Below are 27,990 nucleotides of genomic sequence, written 5' to 3' on the forward strand. Positions count from 1 at the left end.
TCAATATACCAAAATAAAAAAAAAATTAAAAATATAAAAGATTTAATTTTTACTATGGTAATCTTTAATTATTATATAATATATTTTATTATATTGTAATAACTTCCACCACTGTTCTAACATTTTCAATTCATATGTTAAAAAGTTAAGGTAACAATTATAAAATATTTATAAACAGTGTATACTATTTAATTTTTTTAAATTATACAAACTCTAAATTAAATTAAATTGATTATGAAAAATGGCATAAAAAGTAATTTTTAAAGTTCATTAATTGAAAATTTTAATTTAAACATAAATTTTACGTTATAGAAATGTTAATTAAATTAACCGTTAAAAATATAAGCAGGAATATTTTTAAATCGAGAAATTTCAAGAGTTAACATAATTTTCACCCATATTTTATTTGATAGCCTGTAGATCAATACTAATCTTGAAGGCGCATGAGCAACAATTACAGGAACGCAGAGGGCGTTCGATAACTCTTGAAATAAAAGGTAATAATAAAATCTTAACAAGTGCATATAAAGTAGTCTTCTTAAAGAATTTCTAGCTTACTGAATACAAGCTGTGCGACCTGCAACTATAATTAAAAATGTCGATGAATAAGAATGTAAAGCCGACAAGAAAGTTGATAGCTAAGGAGCCTCATGAGATGACTCACACGGAAAAACTTCGACTTATTGACGATGAACTCAATGCTTTTTACAAGTTAGTAATATAATTTTATAGTTTTCATTGTTACTATACAAACAAATACTATTACGAAACTGAATAAAAAAGTGTATTAATATCCAAATTTATTTCTACAACTAACGAACCTTTGTATTATTAAATTATTGAATTATTGAATTGTTAAATTCAATTATTGATTGATCAAGTATATTATTGAATTATTAAACATTTATATTAATTTAATAAAACTGATTAATAAAATATTAATTTGTGAATTAATGCGGTATTCTTTATTTGTGATAATTTTTATGCACTAAAAAGTTTAAAATGTTAAATAAATATTTATAAAACCGTTTTAAAAATATATTCTTGAATTTTATTTTATAAAATAAAGCTAACTATAAGATTAACTAAATAAACGTTCTTTCAAACTTATACTTTTTCAAAAACACAGTTAAAAATATGTGTATTTATGTATATATGTATGCATAGACATTTTTATAGGCTGATCTTTGTATAAAAATAAATCTGATATTTTAAGTATAAATAAATTTCACATTTTCTATAATATTTATAAAAAAAATTTCCGTAACAAAAATAACTAAAATTATTATTATTAGTAATGTACGAGTAGTTTTAAAAATCAGTAAAAAAGATAATATATTTGAATTAATTAATAAAATTCTAATGAAGAAAAACTGTAAATTTACAAATATTAATTTTAGTTGCGTGTCGAATATATATATATATATATATATATAGATAGAATATATATATATATTTATATATATATATATATATATGTACTTGATGATTACTAAAAATTATAAAGTAATCATCGGAGTATATTGATATATCAAAATATTCTTATCGTTCGAATTTAAGTGTTTGTTTTATGGCTCGAACTACCAATTCAATAGTTCAGTGGATTAGTCTCTCACCATAGCGTTTAGGAGGAAAAAAGACACAAATGGAAGGGCTGAAAAATATAATGTAATGTAATGTGAGTGTAGATATTGTTTATTCTGGTTATGAATTATAATAATATTGTAGCATTGTTGGTTGCTTCTAGTGAGATAGAGAATTATTCTATTACAGTAGTGCTGGTGCTTCCTTGTGTTCTTGGATGTCGTTGATGCAATAGAGATTAATGAGGATCATCAATGTCGGTTTTATGCTGACATCGTAGGGATCAGCATGAGTAGTCGACCATGCTCTTCAATAAACATGGGAAGATGATAATGTTTGTGGTAATTGTAATCAATAAGAAATCGTAGAGAGTGTAAGCATACTTAATAGGAGCGGATAAGGTTTTCTCTGAGGTAGTTGTTACGTAACTCGACCATACTCCAAGGGAGAATGGGAATATTAGAGTGTAAGTCACACGCCAGAAGATTAAATCAGAAATAGTTCCTTCATGGACGGGAGGGACTTGTCACCAACCCTGAATGACTGAACTCTAGCCTTGACAATGTAAGTACATGTAGAAGGTGAACGTACGGTCTCAGCCCTGCTTGGCTTGAGAGCCTATTGTTTCACCAACCTTATAAAGGCTGAATTCGAGCCTCGACAATGTAATTACATGTAGATGGTAATCTTACGATCTCGGCCCTCTATGGCTTGTGAGAACGTATTGCGTCACTTTTGTAAGTTTTACGCGTGGCGTGATTCGAGTGAGACTGACTAAATTTGTACAAATAATAAATAGAGATACCTTATGAACTACTGTCAAGGTCTGCTGTTTTGGAGGCGTGTCTGGCGCACCTTATTGATTACGATCCCAATAGCTTCACTGTTAGATTGCTACCTTATTTGCAACAGATTCTTATAATGTCGCACGTATGCCTTTAGAGCGATTGTGGGAGATTTCGGTTGAAATTCGTGCTGGCACAAATGATACTGATGTGTGTATGCACAAAATAATAATAACAAATCAATGAGTGAGGTGTAGAATTACAGTGAGCCACAACTGAGTTGACAGTAAAAATACCGTGAGCCAGGTGTGTGGTGACTGAGTGGATATTAAAAGAACAGTGGCATGGTGTGTGGCGCGCTTAAATATTCGCGTAGCAGCTTGCGACGCCGGAAACAGTGCCGATGTCTGTGGCTATGCCGAAAATCGTCGTGACATCAGAGAACGAAGTTCTGGAATGTTCTAGAAGCGTCAAAGGATACGGCCTTGGAAGGTTCTAGAAGTTTCATTGACGTTGCTATGCGAAAATATTGTCGTAAATTTAAATTTAAGGCGTAGACAAATTCCCGGATTCGCTGAATCGTGTTTGCAAATATGAGTATTCGGGAGCCTGTACTTTTCCCAATTTTAAATTCTGCTTAAACTGCTTCAATCCCGAACATTCCGCTCGCCATCATCAATTTGTTGATGATGAAATTTATTTTTCAGGGATTGGTATTACGGCATATTTATTAATTGGGAATATAATTCTTGTAAGTGTCTGGAGAAGATGTGTCTTGAATGAGTGAGCATGTTTCTCACAACCTTCTGCGTGATGTACGAGACTTGATCCATGTGAGAGTTCTCAAGAATCTGCCTTTAATAGCGTTGATATTACCCTTAAGGTCCTTGCTCCTTGTTAAACTTCCCTTGATATGTGGAATGTAAACGACGACTCATGTTTTTTTTTGGTTTAACGAGTGATGAATTTAATATATGGCAGTCCTTCTTAGTAATTTACCTAGCGATGAATGTCTGTATTATGTCTCAGTGATGATTTGATTTAGTTTCCGTCGCCAATAATGTTGTACCAGATCTTGCTTCTAGGTGACATTCTTTTTCATCCAATGTAGGTTGGAATGGTCATGATTCTGGCGATTTGATCCGTGGTGGTCCGGTCCACCACAATGGATGTTCTTGAATTTATGTTGCACGCATACCCCGTGCACAGTTTGCTGGATTCGATGTTCCAGGGACATCTCCAGTGTGCGTTTGAAATTCGATCTTAAATGCTGACAACCCTATTTTTCACGTATTTCTTTCATCTTGATGGATAGGATTTTATCCATGTGACCCGTGAGTCAGGCCAGCAATGGGTTGCCTTAACGTTAATTTTCAATGTGACGAGGACGTACTATGTGAGCTTTGAAGGAGTAACGCTGCAGCAAGCTCTGGTCTTGGAATTGTCGTTAGCGTGAGGGGTGTCACTTTTGTCTTGGAACACATTAATTATTTTATTTTGGTCGTGCACTGATACGTACATGACTGCCGACATTGCCAATTTTTATGCATCAGAGAATCCATGTAGTTCTCTGTGTGAGGTGCTACTTATATTGAGCCACGTAGTATGTAAGGTCGGTCAGGTTGACGAGATCCCTTCTAGTTTTCAGTCATCGTGCAGAAGGCTGAGATGGCATTGTCTGAGAACAACATTTATATACTATGGTATTCATAAATAATATTCATAAATATTTTAAAGATGATGTTATAAAAAAATTCAACCTGTAAAAAGGAAAATGGAACAAATGGTAAATCACATTATTTTGTTTTTGTGTGTTAAATTTATATATTGATTTATTGGTCAGATATGTTTTCATATTAATTCGTATATATAATTTTTATTTTATTTCCATCATTCGCATTATATTATATTCTTACAATATTATAGAATATTGTATAATATGATATATACAATAAATAAAATACTTAATTTATTAAGTTTTAATAAAATGATACAAATATTATTTATACTTTAATGTTTTTTGACGTATTAAAGGACACTCTAAATAAGACATTATTTATTACTATATATTTTTAGAAAATTTAATAAATTAAAATGAATAATTCATTATAGTTCAACACAATTATCATATAACTTCATATAAATTCAACATAATTATAATTTAATTATAATTTAAATATAAATATTTTATTATATATATTTATATATATATATATATATATATATATATATATATATGCGTTTGCGTGTATGTGGGGTTGAAATGGATTTTTAGATTTAATTTTTTTCGTATAAAAATTAAAGTATATATCATTTTTCTCTTGGTCTCGGATTATATAATTTTTATTTGTCCTTTTTCATTATTATGGTCTATAAATTCCTGTTTAAATTGTATAGAAAAAAAAGAAGAATTAATTCAACCCATATCATTCGATTTTTGTTTATAGATATTGCCAGCAAGCCGGATTCACAGAGGACGAAATGGATATTATTTGTCAGCCGCTGGTTGCGGCGATGCGCCGCTCATGGCTTCAACTCGTTTTTCAAGCAACCCTCGTTCTTATCACTTTTGGTACCTTGATTTGTCTTGTTGCTCAATTAGATTTTGTTGGCACTCATTTTTCAGCTATAGGACGATTACTTATGATTAAATTTCTACCTATCTGGAACTGGCAACCACTTTATTACGAAAATTGCATGATGAATAATCCATTTTACAATGATTATGCTGTTACCGAAGAAGATTGTGTTGTAAGTGACTAATACATATAAACATTTTAATTTATTGATGTTAACTATATATTTTAACTATTTATTATGTTTCAGAAAACTTTCTTTCAAAAACTTATGTTTAAAATATAATTAAACAATTAAATAAAAAATTATATTAATAAGAGCAACATTGCATTTAAATAAAATAATATTATAAGAAACTATAAATAATTTTGATATCCATTAATTAACTTTATAAATTTATATTTATATATATATATATTATCCAATTAAAATAATTAAAATATATATTATTTTAATCTTTTGTTATAATATAATGTTTTTAAATATTTCAATCGAATAAATATCTTTAAATATATACTTTATGTTGATATATATAAAATTAAAAAATTATAAAGTTTATTGAAATATACAATAAAATATAAAATAATGTGTGTGTATATATATATATATATATATATATATATATATATATATATACAATTATTGTAATAAATTCTCTTCTATAAATTGGATTTTCTAGAATGATGAAGTTTCAAGATTTTTAACTCAAATTCTAAATATATAAATGAATAAATTTTTAGCTTGAAATATAAAATGTCATAAATTTTCTATTAAAATAATACTTATTAAACAACTGTCAATTTATATATACAAAAATACTACTTTATCTTTTTCTTTGTTAAATTCATTATAAAACGCTTTATACGTTTTGCATACATTTTCTGACTAATTTTATTTCTACACGGAAACATCAAGTTCTATTATTTGTATATTGCGAAAACTTTTAAAGTTTTCATCTATTAGTTACTATTGTAATATATAAATACTTTTCATTCTATTTACTATTAATTTTGAACGTTCCTTTAAATATTAATTAACCATGGATATTTTTAATTATGTATTTCAGTTTCATTATAAAGATAGTATATTCTTGTATTCCTTATTAGCTTCTACAATATTATATTATGATATTTATATTGAAAGTATGTTGTTTTAATGACTCATTATGAAACAGTGGTAAGAATTCTTATGACTTTTTTAATATTGATGATTCAGAAGCTTTTTTTCAATCAAAATTCCTAGTAATTCAAAATTTATACTATCGATATATAATATTTTATATTTATAAAGTTATGCATACATTTATTTATTTTTATTACTGTTATTTTATTTGGCACATTAAAATTATTCCTTATTTATTTGGATGCAATATAACTTATTACAATAATATTTATTTTAGGCATGTGAAGCACTGGAAAATATCGATCGATTATCGGATGTTCAATATCGCCAATTAGTAGACAATTATCTAAATCGAGATGCTCCTGCTATTATTATAGATGCTATGAATTCTTGGACTGCCATGAATACCGATTTTTTCTGGTTCGACAACATTACTCATGTACGTAACATTTTAAAGACTTTTTAAATAATTTGATATAATTGTGTTATCCTATCTTTACTATTTACATCGTAGAACTGTATAGTAATTTTTCTATACATATAATAATAATAAATATAGTAATTATGATAATGATAGCAATGTTATATAAGACTTTAAATAATACTTAATGTGATCATTATTTAGGAGGATATTAATAAATTTAACTACATATTTATGTATATTTCACAAAATAGAAAATATTACAAATAACAATAATTATTTAATATAATGTATACTATTTTAATTTAACTATTTTTTTAATATTTATGTATGTACAGGACATTAAAAAAAGTTTGTATTTTTTAAAAAACTTTAATTAATTAGAATATAATAAAAATAATAATAGTTTCATACTTATTCAAATTATTAATACTATACTTTATTTATCAAAATTATTTACCTGTAAAAATTGCAATATAATTTTTTAATAAATTTTGTAAATACAATATTTAAAATTAATATTATACATTTTCATGATATTTTCTAAATATTCTAATTCTTTATATAAAGTATTTTTTAATACGTTTTTATTTTGTATATAAGAGATTATATAAAATAACAGTTATTTTTCTAAAAAAAATCGTAAATTTTAATTTTATTATATAAATTTTAATTAATCTTTTATTATTACTGAAAAACTATTTTGTTATTTATTTAATTCTTTTAAACTAACTAATGCTTTTATTGTACACTTCTCTACTTTATTACTATATATTAAATTTGTATTCACAAGAGAAATAAAATAAACTAATAAAATAATACCACTTTTTTATTCTTATTTTAATAAAACGATTATTACGAGCACTTCAATGTTTGATATTTAAATTCGAATTCATTAAAAAAAGTACATTAAATCTAAATGAATATTTAAATTTAAATGAATATTTATAGTATCCGAAATATATCAGTAAGAATCAAATTGGTTTAACCAAATAATGTATTTCATATATATTATTCATGTTCATCTTAATTGTTAACATTACAAATATAAATTAAATATATGTATATGAATTACTATTTATGTCTTTTTAATTTAGTTATATCTAGAAAATGAGCGATTGATGGAAACTGTCCCATGTGCACTGACTTCAAACTTACGAACTGGTTCCTCGGATCTTGCAGCTTTTTTACGCCGCGTGCACTCCCCAGGCGTAGCCAAATGGTTCGTGCATTGGCAAAATTGCGACATAAATGCAGTGAAGGTGTTACGCAAATATTATCAACGACCCTATTTTTTGTCAAGTGCCGTTTCTCCAGCTCACTTCAACTGGGTACTCATGTCTTCAGACTACAACAGCCCAAATTATAAGAGAGTGGAACTAGACTCAGGTCTCATTGCGCTAGCTCAGCTAAGAGGTGCAACTCAACTTAGACTCACACCAATTAATCCATGTAATATCTCCTGTCCAGAACTGATAGCTGATTTACATCAGGGCGAAATATGTCAGTAATTTTTTTAATTTCTTGTCCATTTATATTGTTGACTTATATACAAATTTTTCAAAAAATAAATTGCAAAATATTGCAAAAATATTTTAATATAATATTTTATAATATTAAAATATTACTTTTTAAATTGTGTTTAAAGTGATTTTATTTATATAAGATTTTATTTAAATGCAATGACTTATCAATATAAATGATTAAATGAATATGAATAATTTATTATTCTAAAAGTATATTTTAAAATAATTTCAATAAAAGTAAAAAAATTTAATATTTTTAAGAGAACTATAAAAATTTGTTAATATTTAATGTACAGACAAAATTTTAATAGAATCGGAATATTAATTGTAATAAATTAATAAATTATATTTACTTACAGTGGTATTCACAAATCTTATTTGGAACCTTGAATATGCTCCAGTGCGAGGACTTGACAATATAGCGATACTTACAGAAACAGTGTGGGAAGAAGATATATAAAGGACATTACTTGATATATTTTTAAATTAACATATTTTATGAAAAATCTAAATTATCATTTAGCACATCTACATGTATAAAAAATTTAGTTTATGAGTATTATTATAATAATAATAAGTAAAAGTAAAACAATAAAGATCAATTATTTTTTCTCTTCTCATCTGTACTACTCCATTTAATTCTCAACTTCTTTCCTAAGACAGTTATTATTTTTTACAAAACTTCATAATATTTTATCTTTCAATTTTTATTTTAATATATATTTATTTACATTGTCTACTATTAAATAATAATAAATATATAAATAAATTTGCTTAATTATTTAATTTAATTTTTATTTGTATCCTTATAAATAATATTTATAAAAACTTTATAAATTGCAAACATTTATTAAATGTAGCTTTAAATTACTTTTAAATGCATACTCCATTTTACTTTATTTTAAAAAATAAACCATAAAAATAATAATTTCAAGTAATATTTTATTGTGAACTTTTAATAGGCTTAATCTATTAATACTAACGACGAAACTTGAATTTAGAAAAATTCAAATATTTTAATTTGTATTATTATAATTTGTAATATTTTATTTATACTACATTTTTGTTTAAAACATTAATTAAATAAATATCAACTAATAAAATGATCATACAAAACATAATAAAAATTATGCACTTACATACTTATCATTTAAAAATAATGCGTATAATACCTACTTACATAATAACATTTTCTTATCTTAATATCTACTTGTATTGTCTAAATAAATAAAATTTTCGATGACTTTCTTGAAAAATACTAAGTAAAATGATTGAATTTTGCATAAAAAGGTGTTATACTGTTTTGTTATTATATTTGTTACAGGAATTCATTGTTAATATTTATTTTTTAAATATAATTAGAAACATTTAGTAATATTAATATTTATAGAATTTTTTTAATTATATAAGCTATATTATCTTATCATACAAGAATAGTTAGATAAAATCCAATAATTTGTTATACAAGAATGCACAAACAAAATATATTAGAAACTATTAAATCTAAATTTGCAGTATATTAAATAATAATATTTGTATTGTCATTGAATCATAAAGTTTTTATCATATTGAGATAATAATAGAATCAAATTATCTATGCATTTAGATTAAATAATGATATTTACATAAAATCATATTTGTTTATGTGCTGTATAGCTCGTCGTGTTGACTGCGTAATCGTTATTACGCTAGAATGAGACAAGACTGGCTTGTGACCTCTTCGTGTTGACTGCGTAATCGTTATTACGCTAGACGAGACTGCGTTTCAGACAAAGACTAAGCGCTGCGTGGCAAGCGCAGCCCTTAAGTATTCTCGTGGTAGTTTTAGGCGCCGGTAGCAATCCGGTGTCTGCTGCTATGTCGATATTTGTCGTGACGTCCATAGGGCATAGCTTTGGAAGTTTCATTGTTATAATTCTTCGGAATTATAGTCGTATATTTGAGTTTTCGGCGTAGAAATATTCTTCGAGTTCGTCGGCTAGTATTTATAAACAACTGTTCACGCGCTCATACCTCTCCCACTTTTGTATTCCGCTTTCAACTGTTTCAATCCGTAACAATACTATTGAATTTATATTTACATATTTGAAACCTGATTAACGAATGGGCATTAGTATATTATTTTATATATAATCAATATAAACGTTCATGTTAATCCATGAGTATGTGTAAATATATTAGATTTCGCAAAGTATTATTTTTAGTTTTGCGTATATGTAATGTATGCTTGATAGTATTCATTTCATAATTTAATCATCTTTTGACAAACATCTCGTATTCATCTGTTGAATGAAATTGACCAATTATAAAATAACGTGAATAAGAAAAAGGAGGATAAAATACTCTTTTCTTATTAATATAAATATTGTTCATTGACTTTTTCAATAAGGAATGTAACTAGTATATGGAACTTGTTTATTTATAAACATAAAAATATGTTTAAAAAATATAATCTAATATCATTATATTACTAAGACAAAAAGCATTTCCATTAAACAAACATATAGTCATTCATTATTCAAATAATAAACAAATGTATAAATCTTAGATTTTAGAATTTTTATGATATTAATAACTGGAATCTACTTATACCTATCAGCATTAACATCAGCATTTATTAATATCAGCAATCTACTATTAAAATTAAACTTTTCATTTTAATCGACAACCATATATAAATAAATAAGTATTTTGATTAATTTTTTTTTTTTTTTTAATAACTATAATTTTTCATAATTGCAGAATAAATTAAGTTAATTATAGTTATTAACAATAAATAATTTTGAATACCTTCATTTTTAAACAAAAATGAGCTATACCGGTTTTTTTTTCATTTAGAATTTATATAATATTTACAAATGATGATAAAATAACGAGTATTATATTTTTAATCAATTATTTATAAGATATTATACCTATATCTATAATTTGTATTTTATTTAAATATATATTGTATTCTATATTATAATAATAGTATTGTATTCTATTAAAGCTAAATTATAATAATCAAATGATATCTAGTTGAGTTTTGTAAATTTTGAAAAACTTTCATTTTAAATATCGAACAAAATAATTTTTATTAGTTTTCAATTTTTTCAATGGAATACACTATCATATATAGTAGATAATTTTATAAAAACTAATGAAGATCTTTAGATAGAATCAGATATGTTCTGTTTATATATGTATAACCAGATATAATTATTTATGAAATACTGGGATAGAATGTATAATTTTTTGGTTTACTAAATATTTTATGTATAATGAAAAATCAAGTACTTGCCAACTGTAAGGCTAGAACAGCTAAAAATTAGTTGGGTTTTATTTAATTACTTAATTTTTACAAAAATACAAATTAAAATGATGTATAAAGATTACGAGTGTAATTGCGTTGATTACAATTATTCAAATAAATTTTTAATTTTTTATTTCAATTATAATGTTTTATTTTTCTTTAAAAAGGCTTTGATACTTAAATCAGCACAATTAATTTTATGTTAGATGCTTGATTTTTTATTATAATTTATAGATGAATCGATTAAATTTTTTCACCAAATTGTAGGAATCTCGATTTCTAAAGGTTGTAAATATATTACAAGTAACCGCGCTTCTTATTCAAGCGTTCTAATATAATGTGGCTATTTTATTATTATTACAATCAATAGTTGCTGTTAATAAAAATCATTAATAAAAACAATGTTCTGTATTAAGAACTTTTTAATGTAAAGTCCAATAAAATTAAACTTAATTTTATATTTATTTGTAAATATTACTCTAGAAAATTTTTATAAATTTATTTATCCGTAATTTAAGCAATGAATTTAATTGAATATAAATTTCGTAGACATTTTAAACATATTCATCGTATTAAGTCAGTATTTATATGTACAAATGCGCGAGTATTAAACAATAATAATAACGTAATTTCTTAAGTTAAATAAATTACTCTGCTTTCCATGATTTGCATTGTCAATTATCTTACTTAAGCCAATTATAAAAAATTCTGAAAAATGGAAAATTTGTAACACTGTTTTGAAGAACTAAGAAAATTGTAATACATATAACATATCCTACTATATATTCTAATTGAATCAAGATAAGTTTCAACTAATGAAGTATAATGAAATAATTATCTGGCATATGTCTATGTACATATTTTTTGAGTTATTTATTATCAATGAAAAACCTATATTTATTTAACATTTATAATATACAAATTTTTAAATAATATAATTATTAGTTTCATTAGGTAAAATAAAGACATATATATATATATATATATATTAAAAATACTTATTCTAACATAATTTATATAAATAAAATACAAAATATTTTTAACATATGTAAACTCATTTTAGCTAGTATAATATATTGTAATATATAATTTTTAATTTATTCTAATTAAAATATATATTTACTTTAAAAATTTAACAAATATTAACAATCTCTTTAAACATATTTAATCATAATATTATAAGTATTAGATTTTATTTAAAGAAATATTTTAAATAAATAATTCGTAACATTTAATAAAATTGAATACAAAATAAGAAAAGAATACAAGAATATTTAAATATATCAATTGAAGTTAAATGTATGTAATAAATTATTTTATTTTTTGCGTAATTTAAATATATAAATATATCGAAAATCGTTTAAGGAAGAAATAATGCATATAACAGTATTAATACATGATTTTTTAATTATTCATAACAATATAAAATTATTCATAAATTGTTATTCTTAAAATAAGTGATTAACATTAACATCGAAATAATTATAAAATTAAATATATAAATATATTTATACATAATATAAATGAACGATGTTTTACTAATATATAAATGGAAAGAATCTTTTATACAAAATATTGAAAAGTAAAAGTGAAAAAATGTTTAAAACAACAAATTAAAATATGTAACTCTTTATTCTGATTGCAGCAATTTAATGGTATTCCATATCCTGTGATTATTTGGAAAAAAACTAAAATTCTTTTGCTAAATATCAGCACGTACGTATATTACATGCAAAAACAAAATCAAATGTCTTTTAAATATTTATAAGGTTTATCGATTTCATTACATTAGCTTTTTAAGTTTAAACTTTTTTTACTTCGTTAAAAATTCATGAAACACAAAAACAATCACTAATTATGACTTGTAAAACTAATGGTAATATATCAACTTATTTTATGTATGTATTCTCTTTTCTTTAAAAATGTTAAAATTTGATAAAGATTTCAAAATTGAATATTTCTGTATATTTGCATTACCATACTAATAATATCAAATCATAATAATCAGTTTTATCCCTTTCTATTGTCCTTAATTATATATTCACATACATTTTCTTTTTTTATATATCATTTATATAAGATTGGGAGAAAGAAATGAATAATTTCAAAGATATTTTGTAGAAAATATCATATATGTAATTATATAATGAAAATTTGCACTAATTATATATATATATATATATATATATATATATATATATATATACGCTCATATTTAATTACATGTGTATCCATTTATAACTACGTGAATATATAGATACACGAACGTATATGCATGCATATGTTATATATATGTTGCACAGGCTCGCGCGTTCACGTATGTACGTATATGCATTCTCTGACATAAGTGCATATAGAATCATTCATATATGTAAGGGCAAGCATGGATGCTTACTTGCTTATGCATACAAATATTTGTAGTATTTATTAGTCATTATCATATATTTTAATAATTATATTGCGTGAACATAAATAATATACACATTTATAGTTTCAGTGTTTCAACTTATTCAGTGAAACCCATGAAAAAGGAGATCATTCAACCAATAATGTTCTTATTAGATTTCAAAACATTTTTTCTTAACAATGCATAAAATCTTAATACGCAACTGATAGAAAATAATTGTGTATTAAATTATATTAAATAATCAATTGAAACTCAAATAATATAGATATTCCTGATTACAATTTTACAATCGATATAATCAACGTGATGTTCTTAAGATTTAATTTCAATCGATTATTATTCAGGTTTTTTGAAATCAACTTTGAATAATATTTACTTCATTAACGTTGTTTTATCTATTTTTTAATGTTTATTAAAAATTTTCAATACATTTAATTTAATAGAGAATGTTTTTACCTCCTCGATAGTCCGCTTAGTAATAAAGGTCTTAAGTAAAAATTTTTCTTAATTAACATAATTAGAATTATAAGTTTATAATAAAAATTTTCTTTTAAGGACCACTTAGTTTAATAATACACTATATATCTTTTTATTTCACTTTAAAACCAATTTTTTGAGTTAGTCACAGACTAACGTAATTATACATCTATAATATTTGTCTCCATAGACATTGTAGAATGATTATCTTTATTTCATCACTTTTTATTCTTTATCAGTTAATGAAAAGTTGATAGAAAAGTTTGCGTTAGCAATAAATTGAAAAGGCATTTGCTGATGCAAAAAAATAACATTTTTATTGAATGAGTATAATATATAGAATTATGATCAATAGAAGAAGAACGACGTCGCCAGCCTCGTCGTCCTCTATTTTGCATCTTTTATTCTCTATCATATTTCGTAATTTGATTTGATTTTTATACTCTTATTACTTTAATTATGATAGTTTTTATTCATTTTCAGTTGCCCTCGCTTAAGAAAGTCATCATGATATTTAATGATAAATGATATACTATATTATTTTTATTTACTTTTATGATTTTTCTTGTTCGTTCTTTTTTTGTAACTATATAATTCAGTTTACATTTAACGTACAGTTGATGGTTTTTTCTTTTTACCATTAAGAACTTGCTTTTTGAGTAATCTTAATGCATATAGTTTTATAAGATATGATTATTGTTTGTGTTAGGGTTTGAGGCATCTCAAGGCACGCCCACTTCCCGTTTAATTTTTTTTTGTTAGTATATATTCTTTAACCTTTTATAGACAACAGCTTACTTCTATTCTTCATTACATTCTTGAATTTCAGCATCATTTAATAATTATTCTTATTATCTGCTTTTCATATCAGTGCTTTTTAACCCAGTTCTTTAATGTAGTTCATTTTGTCCATATTATTTTATTTTATTAATATATGTGTATGCGTATGTGTTTGTTTTTATGCATTGCTTAGTCCATCGATATCAGTCAATGAATAATATATAAAATAATCAGTTGCATTATCTATACAATCTACCCACAAATTGATCAGCTCCTTTATCGAAAATAAGATTAGGAAAGAAAAAGGAAAGTTTAATATTCCTTTTAATTTATTACCTTTTCTTATATACTTTTATTACTGCTTATGAATGTATTATAAATCTATATTCTACTAGAATTCATCATTCAAAATTTTAAGCCAAGCATTTGACAATTATATCCATCTTTTATTTTAATTACTATGACTTGTATACTCAGCACGTTTTTGGACCTCGAGTGCACGCAGTACATTTACGTTTTTATAGTCATTAAGAACTCGGACGATGAACATATAAATAACATTAAGCGTATTAGACGGATAAATGTTAAATCTTAACGTTCATTATATATGTTATTATTACTCAGAATCATATTGGCAGTTAATAGCAATATTTTTAATTTATTTTATCAATTCAAAACAACGATACTCAATGCTATACGCACGCACACATTTGCTTTTCTTATATAGAATATTTATTTGGTCTAGAATAAAATTATTTGTATTCGTCGATCAATTTAAAAATTAATAATACATTAAGAGTAATACTCCAACATTTAGTATACATTGGTTCAACTTTCAGCTATTTTTATAGTTGACGCATTATTACGATATTACCTACAGGAAAATTAACTTCAGTATTTAGGAGCGCGATATGTTTACAAACAATACTATGTAATATATACACTATTATATTTAATAATGTTTAGCGAAGCGTCAATTAATTTTATAATTTGCACACTCGCCACGAGTCGTTGTTCCCCTTTTTCTTCAGTTAGAAGAAAGATCATGACACTGTATCACTTGTAATATCACCTTGTATTCTCAATAATAGAAATAGATAAATAAATGTTAGTTTCTGTATATCGGATATAGCGTACACTCACTTGCCTAATCCAAATTTCATAAATATTAACTCCTTTCCCTTGGAGAGAATATCACCACCAGCACTTGCCCCTGCCATCTCTGTGAATTTTTGCATAAGATTAGGCCCAACATTTGGTTGTTGTTGTTGTTGTTGTTGTTGTTGTTGCTGTTGTTGTTGCTGTTGTTGTTGAGGATTCGAAGATTGAGCTGTAGGTATTACGGCAGGAATTCCACGGGTGGGTTTGCTTGACTGCGAACCACTTTGCATTCCTGATATTAAATTACCAGACTGTTGACTTTGTGTTTGTTGATTATACTGCTGGTGTGGTTGTGTCCCAAAACCTTGATTAGATTGTTGATAACTTCCAGGAATTTGTTGCTGATAATTATTTTGAACACTAATCTGTCCTGATTGGTTTTGCGACTGTTGATAAGATTGATTTTGCTGTTGCTGTTGACATGAATGATTTTGCTGTTGCTGTTGATAGGATTGATTTTGTTGCTGTTGTTGCATTTGACCTTGTATGCTCGGAGAGCCTCCCGGTAAGTTAGTAACACCAGATCGATTAACCACGCTTCTCCCCCTCCCCTGAAAGCATATAATACTTATATTAAAACTTATTAAATCTAAAAATACTTCGTATATTAGGATGCTGTATCTTATAATGATTATTCTTTATGATGAATACTCCAGATTTCATTGAATGTTTCGTTGTTCAGCTAATATACATCGGACAATACTTTTTAGATCATCTGGTTTTATTACTTCTGAAAAGATTTTGAAAATTGTTACAGTTATGTATTTGTGAATTGCTTATAAAATATTTTAAATTAATTATAAGAACACTAATTGTTCTTATTATTTCATTATTTGACTTCCTATATATGAAAAATTATATTTATATGTAAAATATTAGATCTACGAACAACTAATTTATTGTATTTTTGCTAATTTATAATATCAGTATAATTATTAATAGTATTTATTGTCATGTTTATTGAGGTTGTATATATATATATATATATATTCGTATGTATTATAGTTGCAGCTTAAAAAATAAATTTAGTGTGCATTGGAAAAAGCGCAAACAATCTATGTATTTTAATAGAAAAAATAAGTAGGACAGGTTTTTCAATTGGAATAATATACGTAAATACAGGTTTACATCATTATAATAGAAATTTAAAAACAGTATACTTAATATAGAATGAAACTGATATTGAATATTTTTAAGAAATATATAGAATTCATTTTTAATTATCAATTTATTTAGCTTAATAAAATATTGAATGAAATCAATAATTATAAATAAAGTTATCCATAAATTAATTTTGACTAATGATTTTTTAGTAATAATATTTTTAAATGCCAAACAAAGTTTCAAAATGAATAATAATTTATAGTCGAAAAATCATTATAAATTTATTGTACAATATTCTTTAAATACTTATGAAGAGTAATATAATATATGTATTAGGAGACAATTATAAATACTTTGTTACTAAATATCTGAAACAAAAACCTAATCAATATGTAATCGACAAATTTGCGATTTATTCGTTTTTATTAAACTGCTGTAAAATATGTTTTTATGGATTTTTTTGTGTTTAGGCTAATCGAAGCAAAAATGTTAATTTCATGAAATTATTTGATGAGAAATTCTTTCCTTAATTAATTAATTTCTTATTCTTTTGATCAATATTCGTAAAAATAATGTTTTAAATGATTAGTATTTAGAAAAATTTCACATTTAAACATTTATTAATGAATAAACAATTAATGAATAATTTCATTTGCAAATGTTTAAATTGTTCAACTAAATAAACATTGTTTTGATTACTTATTTAAAAATAAAATAAATTAATTGAAAATTTCCCATCAATTTAAGTATTAATTATCCATTAATACAAATTATTTTATTATCCATAGAAGAAGTGACACATTGATACAGCATTACATGTGAAAAAATATAATAAAATAGTTTAAATATAATAAAATATAATACAACACGACACATAAATTCATTCAATAGATTTTTTTGCAGCACGTTTAGAGATACAGACAAATGTAGTTATTTAAAGGAAAATAATAGATAATTATGAGATAGTTAGTGGGTAGATAGTTAGGTACATAGACAGGTAAATAGATAGACATGGACATAAATAGATAGTACCTAAAAAGATTAATTAATGGATTAATGGATGAATAGATGGATGAATGGATCAATGAATGAATAGATAAAGTTTATGAAACAATAAAAATAGAATTTCTTCAGAAGGAAATATACACTCACCTGTTGCTGCATATGGGGCGGTATTTGCCCAGGCTGATGAATTGTATGAGAACCCATAACACCACCTTGATTAGGCGGATGACTGGAACCATGCAGATTAGACGTAGTTACAGTCGTATGGCTATGGTGATTGGCTTGTTGATACGCTAGATGCGGTGGATTGTTTTGTTGATATTGTTGTACTTGATGTGATTGTTGGATGTCGATTAGTGGTTGTTGTAGTTGTCTAGAGTCTAAGTGACAGACAGAGACAGACACAGGCACAATGCAGGCATCTAGCAACAGAGAAGAGAACAGAACCGTGTTGTCATTCCGTGGCGCATTTCTTTTTTATCAATTTTTCTTTTAAACTATTAATTACTAGAATCGATATCAAAATATATCTTTCTAAATTTCGTTTTCTTATAATTATAAAATTAATAACATTTTTAACGCGTATTAATCTAAAGATTATTTGCGTTTATAATAATTTAAAAAATAGTTTATATTTATATTTCTATTTATATTTATTGACCTTCTAAATAATATTTATATTCTTTTTTCTATTCATATTTGTATTCATATTTATTGACTTTCGAAATAATATAATATGTACTCTATGCATAAAATTCACTATATTTGAAATTCTGTGCTTAAAAATGCAATATAATGGTTTTTTTTTAATAAAAAGATTTATATTTAATATAATAAATTATATTTTCAAAATTGTGTACCAAGATCTTTGATAAATTAATATAGCCTTTATCTAAATCCGTAATATAATTTTACTTTTTTTTTAATTGAATATCACACATAAAAATATACATATTACTTAATGTAAATTAGTTTTATAAATAGACATCTTTTATACCTATTTGATAAAGAAAACTCAAAATCTATATAAAATAATGTATTTCATTTTAACAATATCAGTGGTGCTAAAGAGAGTTAATATACTATTATCGTTAAAATATACACTATATACTTTAAGATTATAGACTGTAATTTTTATATCTTAATAGAATAAAAGAAATGTAACAAAAATTAAATTTTTTTTTAATAAAAATTTTGAAGTATCTAAGATAAGAAAAAATGATTCATAAAAAAAATAAATAAAGGTAATCATTATAAATGGCCAACATGACAACACGATACAAACAAAATCATGTGATACGACGTCCACCAACCAGTTCAGGCACACAGAATCAAGTTATGTCCGTATGTAAAGAATATATAGTATATAAATAGTATATACAATATTAATGACGTATTTTTAAGCATATTAATAAAAATAATATTAAAACGATTTTTAATATATATATATTTATATGCATTTGTAATATATAAGAAAATCTATGTGAAAAAAGTAGTTATATAAAGAAGTAATAGAGCTGTCTTGTACACGCAAAAATAAATACAGATAGACACTCGCGCACGCACGCATACACATAAATTATAAACTATTATTAATTAACTATGTATTAAGGAACACACACACACACACACACACACACACACACACACACACACATATATATATATATATATATAAACAGAGAGAGAGAGAGAGAGAGAGAGAGAGAGAGAGAGAGAGAGAGAAATTAGAGAAAAGTTAGAACAGCACTTACGTACACACACAGGCATATAATAGAATACATTGAAAGCAGGTTAGTGTTGATGACATTGTTAAGTGTTAACACATTTATAATTGTAATGTAGTAAGTATCAATAAATGTTCTTATAAATGCTTTAATAAAAATACTTGATTCATTTCTATTGAAACTGTTCATTTAGTAAATCAAAAATAATCGGAGTTTCTGTTCAATAAATAAATACTACACATACTTGCTGGAGGATTCGTCATTATTCGATTATAAGTCAATAATAAGAAGTATTACCTTTCTTTGCTTGCTTCTCGTTTATGTTCCCTAAAATTCTTGTATTGGTCACTAAAATTGTACGATGTTGTTCTTTCGGATTTAATTATTGATTATGGATATATAATATTTATGATTTGGAACGGATGTATCTATGATCATAAATTTTAATTATATTTCTACCGTTAAATACAGGGCTTTACATTCAATAATTCAATTCATATTGTCGTGAAATAATAATTTTTTATTCGACTAGTGCATGTAAAAATTCATATTAATATCAATTAAAATTAACTGTATTTTAATGTAAAATATCATCAATAAACTTAGTGATAAGTGTTACAATATTGGATTACCTATTTCTTATAAAAATATAAATATGATAGGTAATATACATATTATATCTAATTAGTATGCATATGTAAGTATTATGTTTATAATATTGCGTGTGTGTGTGTATCAGTTATACTTAATCTATTACGAATCTAGTGATTTGAATCATTGTTTAAATGTAATTTATAATTAATAATAAGTAATTAATAAACAAATTTTTTTATTTATTCTATATATTAATAAAAAAAGTTTTAATATACTTATAACTTTTTATACTTATAAATTACATTTACTTATTTATTCCTTTACTGTTTTAAATATAACCCACAAATATTAAAAAAAATGTTTACTAACTAAATATTTAATTTCGAAGATTTGAGTTCAGATTTATATCATTTGTGTTAAATAACATTTTTACATAAGTACAAAAGAAAAATCATCTTAACTATAATTTTATAAAATTATTTTCACGGAATTAAAACTTGTTGCTTAATTTTTATCTTAAAACATTTTATGATTTTTTTTATAATTTCATGCAAAGCATATATGTCGATATTTATACAAAAATATTTTAATTTAATATGTTTATTAGGTTTACTTACAATGCTTAAAAAATTAAATAATATGAATGTTTCAAATGAACATTAAGCTAATTTGAATCGAATATGCATTATCAATGTCAATTACTACGCGAAAATAAAACGCATTTAATTTTAAAAAACTCTGTTAAAGAAAATTGAGTTCATTGTTTACCTTTACGTCGATGTGTTGTCATTTCTCGAGGAGGTGGAGGTGGACCTCTTGCACCAGGGCCCTGGTTAGGACCTGGAGCCCTTCTACTACCCGGTAACGCTTGAGACTGATTTTGAACACACTGTTGACCTTGAGGTGGACCTGGTGCTTCAGTCAAAAAATTACTCGGTACGAGACCTCGAACGCCATCTAGTTCGCCCATAAAGAAACCGTCGTCATCCATATCGCCATATACATAGATTTCGTTACCAGTTTGAAAACTCAATTCGACTTGCTATAAATAAAATGAAAAAGCTATTTATAATTCATTACTATTATTACTGTTAACTTTCATGCTAAATTAGAAATCTGTAAAGTATTTTATTTTTCTTTATGTTTAAAGTTCTTACGAATGTATAAGACAATGATGCCTATTTTAATTTTTTTTTGCTTTTATAAGTAAATAAATAATTCTTCATTAATATAACAGCATTCTCAATAACAACAAATTCTCTAGCAGAAGACCAAAAACAAATTACATAAGATATTATTAAATTATGTATCTTATATTAAAATTTTATTTTTTAATTCAATTAGAAAAATTAATTATTGATATTATTGCTAATTTTGTTAAACAATGCTTGTGATAAGACTACTATGTAATTATGAATTTATATTAATTATTTATTACTCCAATATTTTAGGCTTAGACTAACATTTTAAATGCAGTCATGAACTTTTTGGCCGACAAATTTTGGTCAAAATTCAATTATTCACATATGTAAAAAATAGGTTTTAAATACAAACTTTTAAAAATATAACGAAAACTTATATTTATTACATAAAATAACACTTAAATATATAATTATATGAAATTAAAAGAAACTCACGATTAAAAATATGATTTGTGGTAATTTGTTGATTTATTTAAGCCTGTGACTTACCTCAGCATCAACATTTGGTGATAATTCTTGTGGATTGTAATCATAAAGGGCAATCATTTTTTTGACGGATATATTAGCATAAATATCGCCCCATCTTTCATTCGATGCTTGGCTTCTTTTAGCGACAATATTTTGCTGTCCACTTTGTAATTGGCTTATTTCATTAGGATTATCAATTTCCTCTACCATGTTATGTGGTACATATCCACGTCTACCACGAAATTCACCCCAGTAAAAACCATCTGCATCTATATCTTCATGAATCTTGATAATTTATCAATGAAATTAGATAACAAAATATTAAAGAGTATTAATCTATTAATCTAGGCAAATTAGGTATGTCATAAATCATTCCAAAAGTTCTAATCAATTCTAGTAAAATAAATGAATTGTACTTCAAAATATAAAATAAAATACATAAATGAAATGAAAAATGTAAATCGACAGTAGCATAATTAAATTAATAATATTACAAATTACAAACATTTATAGTTTGCATACTTCTATAATGTTAAATATATATTTTGTTATTAGTAATAAATATATATATATATATATATATATGCATTATTTGTTTATGTTCACCACTAATATCTAATATTGACTTATATTTAAAATAAAATAAAAATTTTGTATATTTTCGATGCCATTAAGAATAATGACATTATTTATTACAAATTATATTCATTAATTTTATTACTTATTATAATTAAAATGTTTGAAGTATACTTAAATAAAAGCAATATACAAAAATATTTAAGCAATTGTGATAATCTAGAGTTCTATATTTTAACTATGTATTCTGCACTGGCTAAAATATTAATAATCCGTTTCCTTTCGAGTCATTAACGTATCATATTTATCATACAAAATACAAAATTCGTCCTTACATAATGATATTTTATATTATTATTTATAAAATATTAAAAATTATATAATCTACTTATTTGCGTGTGTTCGTGTATGTGTGCGCGTCTGTATTTTTGTAATTAATTTATACAAGATCCAGTGTTTTTGTTACAATATAAAAAATTAAGCAAAACTAATAAATTAATTCTTATTTTTCATTATTTATTATTTTTAATTATTTTTAATTTATCCAGCCATTATTTATAATTAAAATGTAGTAAACTTGTTCTTAATAAACTGCAAATTATAATGTTTATGTCATGATTTTTTTTTTATTTATTCAATATATAACTATTCAATATAATATAAACTAATATTAAACATTAAAATATTTAATTAAATTTATTAGCTTAAGATACTATCGTCAATTTATTAAAATTTTAATGTATTACAAAATTTAATATATTTGAACTAAATAAAAATATTATCATTTAACAACATCAATATCTAATAAAAGAAAGAAATTTTATTCAATTTACACCTTATTGTAAGAACTTGCTATTATCTATTATACATGCGTCAGACAAATAGTAAAACTGTTAAAGAAATTAAAATTATTAACCTTGATCATATCATTTGCAGAAAAGCGTAATTCTTCTTCACATGCATCTGGGTTGGGTGACATAGTTGTTGGATCGTAATTGTAAAGAGCGACAAACCATCGAGGCCTTTTGTTGAGTTGCTGCACGCTGACAGAGCGACTGGGACCACCTTGAGCTGGCCCCATATGAGACCCTCTGTGCATTGTACCCCGTCCTCTCGAGTTGCCTTTGAAGTTGAAAATAAATACATACATTCTAAATAATCACATAATTACAAGTTACTATCAAGATTATAGAAAATTTATTTTAGTTACTTAATACAGAAATACTTTTTATTTACTTTTACATATGATATAATTCCTACAATAAATTTAAAAAATATCGACGTCAACCACATAAAATATTTATTAATTATTATTTATATATTTATTAAAATTTGGGAAAAAATTCTAATAATAAATATTATAAAAAATAATGGTTATGTAGAAAAGTAATATATAATGTTATAATAAATTCTATACGAGTTTATTAAATTTAATATTTTATATTAAATTAAAAGGTAAAAAAATTCGAAATATTCATATTAAAAATAACTTTATATATTTATCAATATAGATAAATCAATATCATTAAATATATAATTCTAATAAATAGCTATTTCATTAAGTATTCATTAAATGTGATTAGAAAAATGAATTACAATTTTTATTATTAAAAATAATTTTATTTTATTCATATACTTCTATGTTAATGCTATATCAAAAATAATTTTGAATGTAATATTATTACTATTAAAATTAATATTAATGTTATATATGAATGAATAATTTCAATATTAGAATCATATGTTAAAATTAAAATGATTTCCATGAAGATAAATTTAATAAAATAAGTATAATAAAAAGAATTTATAACCATAAAAAATGTTAAGAAAGTAATATACTATTGAACTAGTATCGTATGAATAGACACTATATTCAGTTTAGAAAATTAATTTTACATAATATTTATATATATATATATATATATATGTGTGTGTATATAAGATTTATATATTAATATATATATATTACATGAACTTTAGATATATACATATATGTATACGTACATCTATATATAAATAATGTGTATATTTTATATATTTTCTATTCAATATCAATTGTTTATAACAGGCGCATATACACATTTATATATATGAATTCATATTCAATATTAATGGATGCTCGCGTGTACGAGTGCAAATATATAGAAATAAATATATAAATAAACATATAAGGAAAGTATTATTGTATAATAAACTAAATAATTATTATATTAATTATATACAATTATGAATTGAATTATGGAAAAATTTATATAACTACATTTAGATTATAAATAAATATAGATATTTTTAGAATCTATATACATATAGAACATAGAAACATATAGAATATACATAGAGTTAGACTATAAATAAATTTATATAATAAATTAATAATATAGGTGCATTTTGAATATAAATTATATTATACGATTTTTTTAATCTACATTTGAAAATTATTTTAAGAAAATATGTCAATGTTTTCTAACTTGCTATATTCATATTAGTTTTCTCAATAAAATCGAAAATATTCTAATAAACTATTTATAAATATATACATTATATCAAACTATAATTTAAAAGTTACATTAATAGTTGATTAATATTTGTTTTAAGAAATTTAATATGTACATCAAACAAATCAATAAAAGACATTTTTTTAATTTATTAACATTCTATATTTCAAAATAATTTCAAAACGTTTTATACATTATAGAAAAATATAAAATTACACATCAAGAAATATTCATTTAAAAAGAAACAAATTTTAATGTGTGAAGATTTATTTAATTACTTACACTACTAACTAAAGTACATAAAAACAAATTTTAAACGAATAATTAGGATTTATTTATTTATTAAACTATCTTATTCGCGTATTTCATTCGTATTTATATAGCAGCAACAACTTGAATATTTATTAAGTACCAGTATCATATATATACTACAATGTACAATATTGATATTTATATAAAAATACTATTGAATGAATTGAAAAAAATACATACATACATAAACCAAATTATAACCGGATTATGGAATGTGTAATATAGAAAAAACCGTGGAAACTTGAATTACCTGATAGTAAAAATTCAAAGTTAGTTAATAATAGTATAGTAGAATTGCATTAGGTATTGCAAGCATTTGTTATAATATGCAATAACATTACATATTATTTATAATTTTTATAGATTCATATATAACATGGTACATTCACAAAGCAAATATTAAATATTTACAATTTATAATTTTTTATAGAAATTGAAATTTGAAAGTCATTCGTTATTATTTACATATTAAATTATAATTATTAACTTATAAGAAAATTAAAACAATTATATGAAAATATTCAATATTCGTTCTTATGGATTAATATTTTATATAATTATTAAATACATTTTATTACTTTTGAAAAAAGGAATACTTTCTAATAATATTATAATAAATTATAATAAAATTAATAATATTTATTCTAAATTTTGTGCATTTAATCGATTGTAATATTTCTAAATATATATTTTCCAAATGTATATATTTTATATATTACATATATTACATATATAATATGTTACATATGTAATTTTTTTAGATAATTCTTATGATTGTCAATTGCATAAAATGGAGAAATATACTTAAATAAATAATTTTGTTATGAGAAAACCTTGTAATAACTGGTATATTTTTATAAATTAATCAAAATGTTTTGTTTCAATTCTATTTATTAAATCTTTAATAACTTATTTTTTATACATTTACAAAGTACTTTTAATATTATTTTTTTTCTTTTTCTACATATCTTTATATGAATAAATTTCCATTGAATTTTTTATTAACCAAAAATCAGTAATTTTACAACTATAAGTTAATTAAATATTAAAATCTATGTATTTTTAAAAAGTAAAATGCAATTTAGTTTTTTTAAAAACCTTCATATTTAAACAAAAAATTCATCATATTTAGATATTTTACTAGATTGAATTTTAAATTGACATAATCTTACTTTGGTCAATTTTTCATCACATAATTACAAAAAATTCTATTTAACAAACGAATTATTCAAATACATTATTACGTAGTGTTTACGTTATTATTTAGTTAATTATTAGTATTTATAAATATATGAAAAAATTCAACATATTTGGATCTTATATAGAAATTTTCTGTAATTAATAGATCCTAAAATAAGAGTAGCAATAGAAAAAATGTTCAAAATACATTTTATATTAATGGAGAGACTGAAAAAAATTTAAACGCTAAAAATCATGAATATTGCTTAATCTTGTATGTTATTACTTCTTACATTTAATTAAAGACTTCAATCTTTGAATCTCGTTATATATTTTAAAATAAAAATGAACGAAAATAAAATAATTTTTTATTAATAAAAATCAGTAGCTTCTTATTGACGAAAAATTGTTTATTATAATTTCAGACAAATGTATATCAATAGAAGTGAACCAGTACTAGTGATAGTGATTCGATTGCATAGAGGATTCCGAGTTACGAGCTTCTCGGTATACCTGGTGATTGATCGTAGTAAGACTCTTGAAATCTTGTACTACTACTCTGAGACCGACAAGATCTATGACTGACTGATTGACTCTGAGCAAGGGCTACACCAGGTCCACTTTGCACCTGTCCTGACGTTCCATAACGCTGTTGCTGGTGTTGACTAGGACTGCCGTGATGGGATATACGACCACTTCGTCGTACTGCCTCACCTTCCTCTTCGCTGTAGTTCGTCTCACTCGCTGAATCTTTTGTAAATTCAGCTACGCCTACATAGGCTCAATGAATTTCATACTAACAATGTCTCTATGTTATATGTTTCTTTTATGGTCGTATTTTCTCTCATTTTCTTTTTTATATTTCTTATTAGTTTATTAGATGTATATTAGATAAATTTATACTTGCTAAATTAAATAATAAAGTTTTCAACAGAATAATCTTCATTTTATAATTTTTTATAATATTTCATGAGATAATCATATCATTGTTTCTAATATATAATTAAGTAAGAGAAATTGCTTTATATGAATGTAGACTTATTTTAATGTACTAGATAAATATTTTATAAAATCACTTATAGTAATGAAAATATACATCCAAACAAATTAATGACTAGATAATTACTGACATTTTTTTCATAAACTAAAAGAATTTATCTACCTACATATATATACACATTACTTAGTAAAAC

General features: G+C 23.8%; 2 protein-coding genes across 3 annotated transcripts in view; one reads left to right on the forward strand and one right to left on the reverse strand.

Moving 5' to 3' along the window:
* The first annotated feature begins 420 nt into the window (after positions 1–420).
* On the forward strand, positions 421–8,535 carry LOC105366701 (uncharacterized). Of its 2 annotated transcripts, XM_011505234.1 has the most exons (6): positions 421–497; positions 545–711; positions 4,817–5,120; positions 6,346–6,507; positions 7,587–7,992; positions 8,375–8,535. In XM_011505234.1, the coding sequence occupies exons 2-6, from the start codon at positions 596–598 to the stop codon at positions 8,473–8,475; spliced, it is 1,089 nt and encodes a 362-aa protein (XP_011503536.1). In that variant the 5' UTR covers positions 421–497; positions 545–595; the 3' UTR covers positions 8,476–8,535. The 2 variants fall into 2 exon arrangements, with proteins under 2 accessions (XP_011503536.1, XP_011503535.1); XM_011505233.1 differs by having other exon boundaries at positions 445–711.
* Positions 8,536–15,721: 7,186 nt separating this feature from the next.
* The window catches only part of Rbp (RIMS binding protein), a 30,621-nt gene continuing 18,352 nt past the window's right edge, over positions 15,722–27,990 (reverse strand). The window contains exons 12-17 of the mRNA XM_011505235.1: positions 27,311–27,568; positions 23,728–23,933; positions 22,257–22,520; positions 21,334–21,607; positions 18,392–18,666; positions 15,722–16,686 (exon numbers count right to left, since the gene is read on the reverse strand). Of these exons, the coding sequence (XP_011503537.1) occupies positions 16,114–16,686; positions 18,392–18,666; positions 21,334–21,607; positions 22,257–22,520; positions 23,728–23,933; positions 27,311–27,568 (1,850 nt within the window). The 3' untranslated portion in view covers positions 15,722–16,113. The remainder of the gene's footprint in view (positions 16,687–18,391; positions 18,667–21,333; positions 21,608–22,256; positions 22,521–23,727; positions 23,934–27,310; positions 27,569–27,990) is intronic.

Source organism: Ceratosolen solmsi, unplaced genomic scaffold, assembly GCF_000503995.2.
Source record: "Ceratosolen solmsi marchali unplaced genomic scaffold, CerSol_1.0 scaffold93, whole genome shotgun sequence".
Classification (NCBI taxonomy): Eukaryota; Metazoa; Arthropoda; class Insecta; order Hymenoptera; family Agaonidae; genus Ceratosolen; species Ceratosolen solmsi.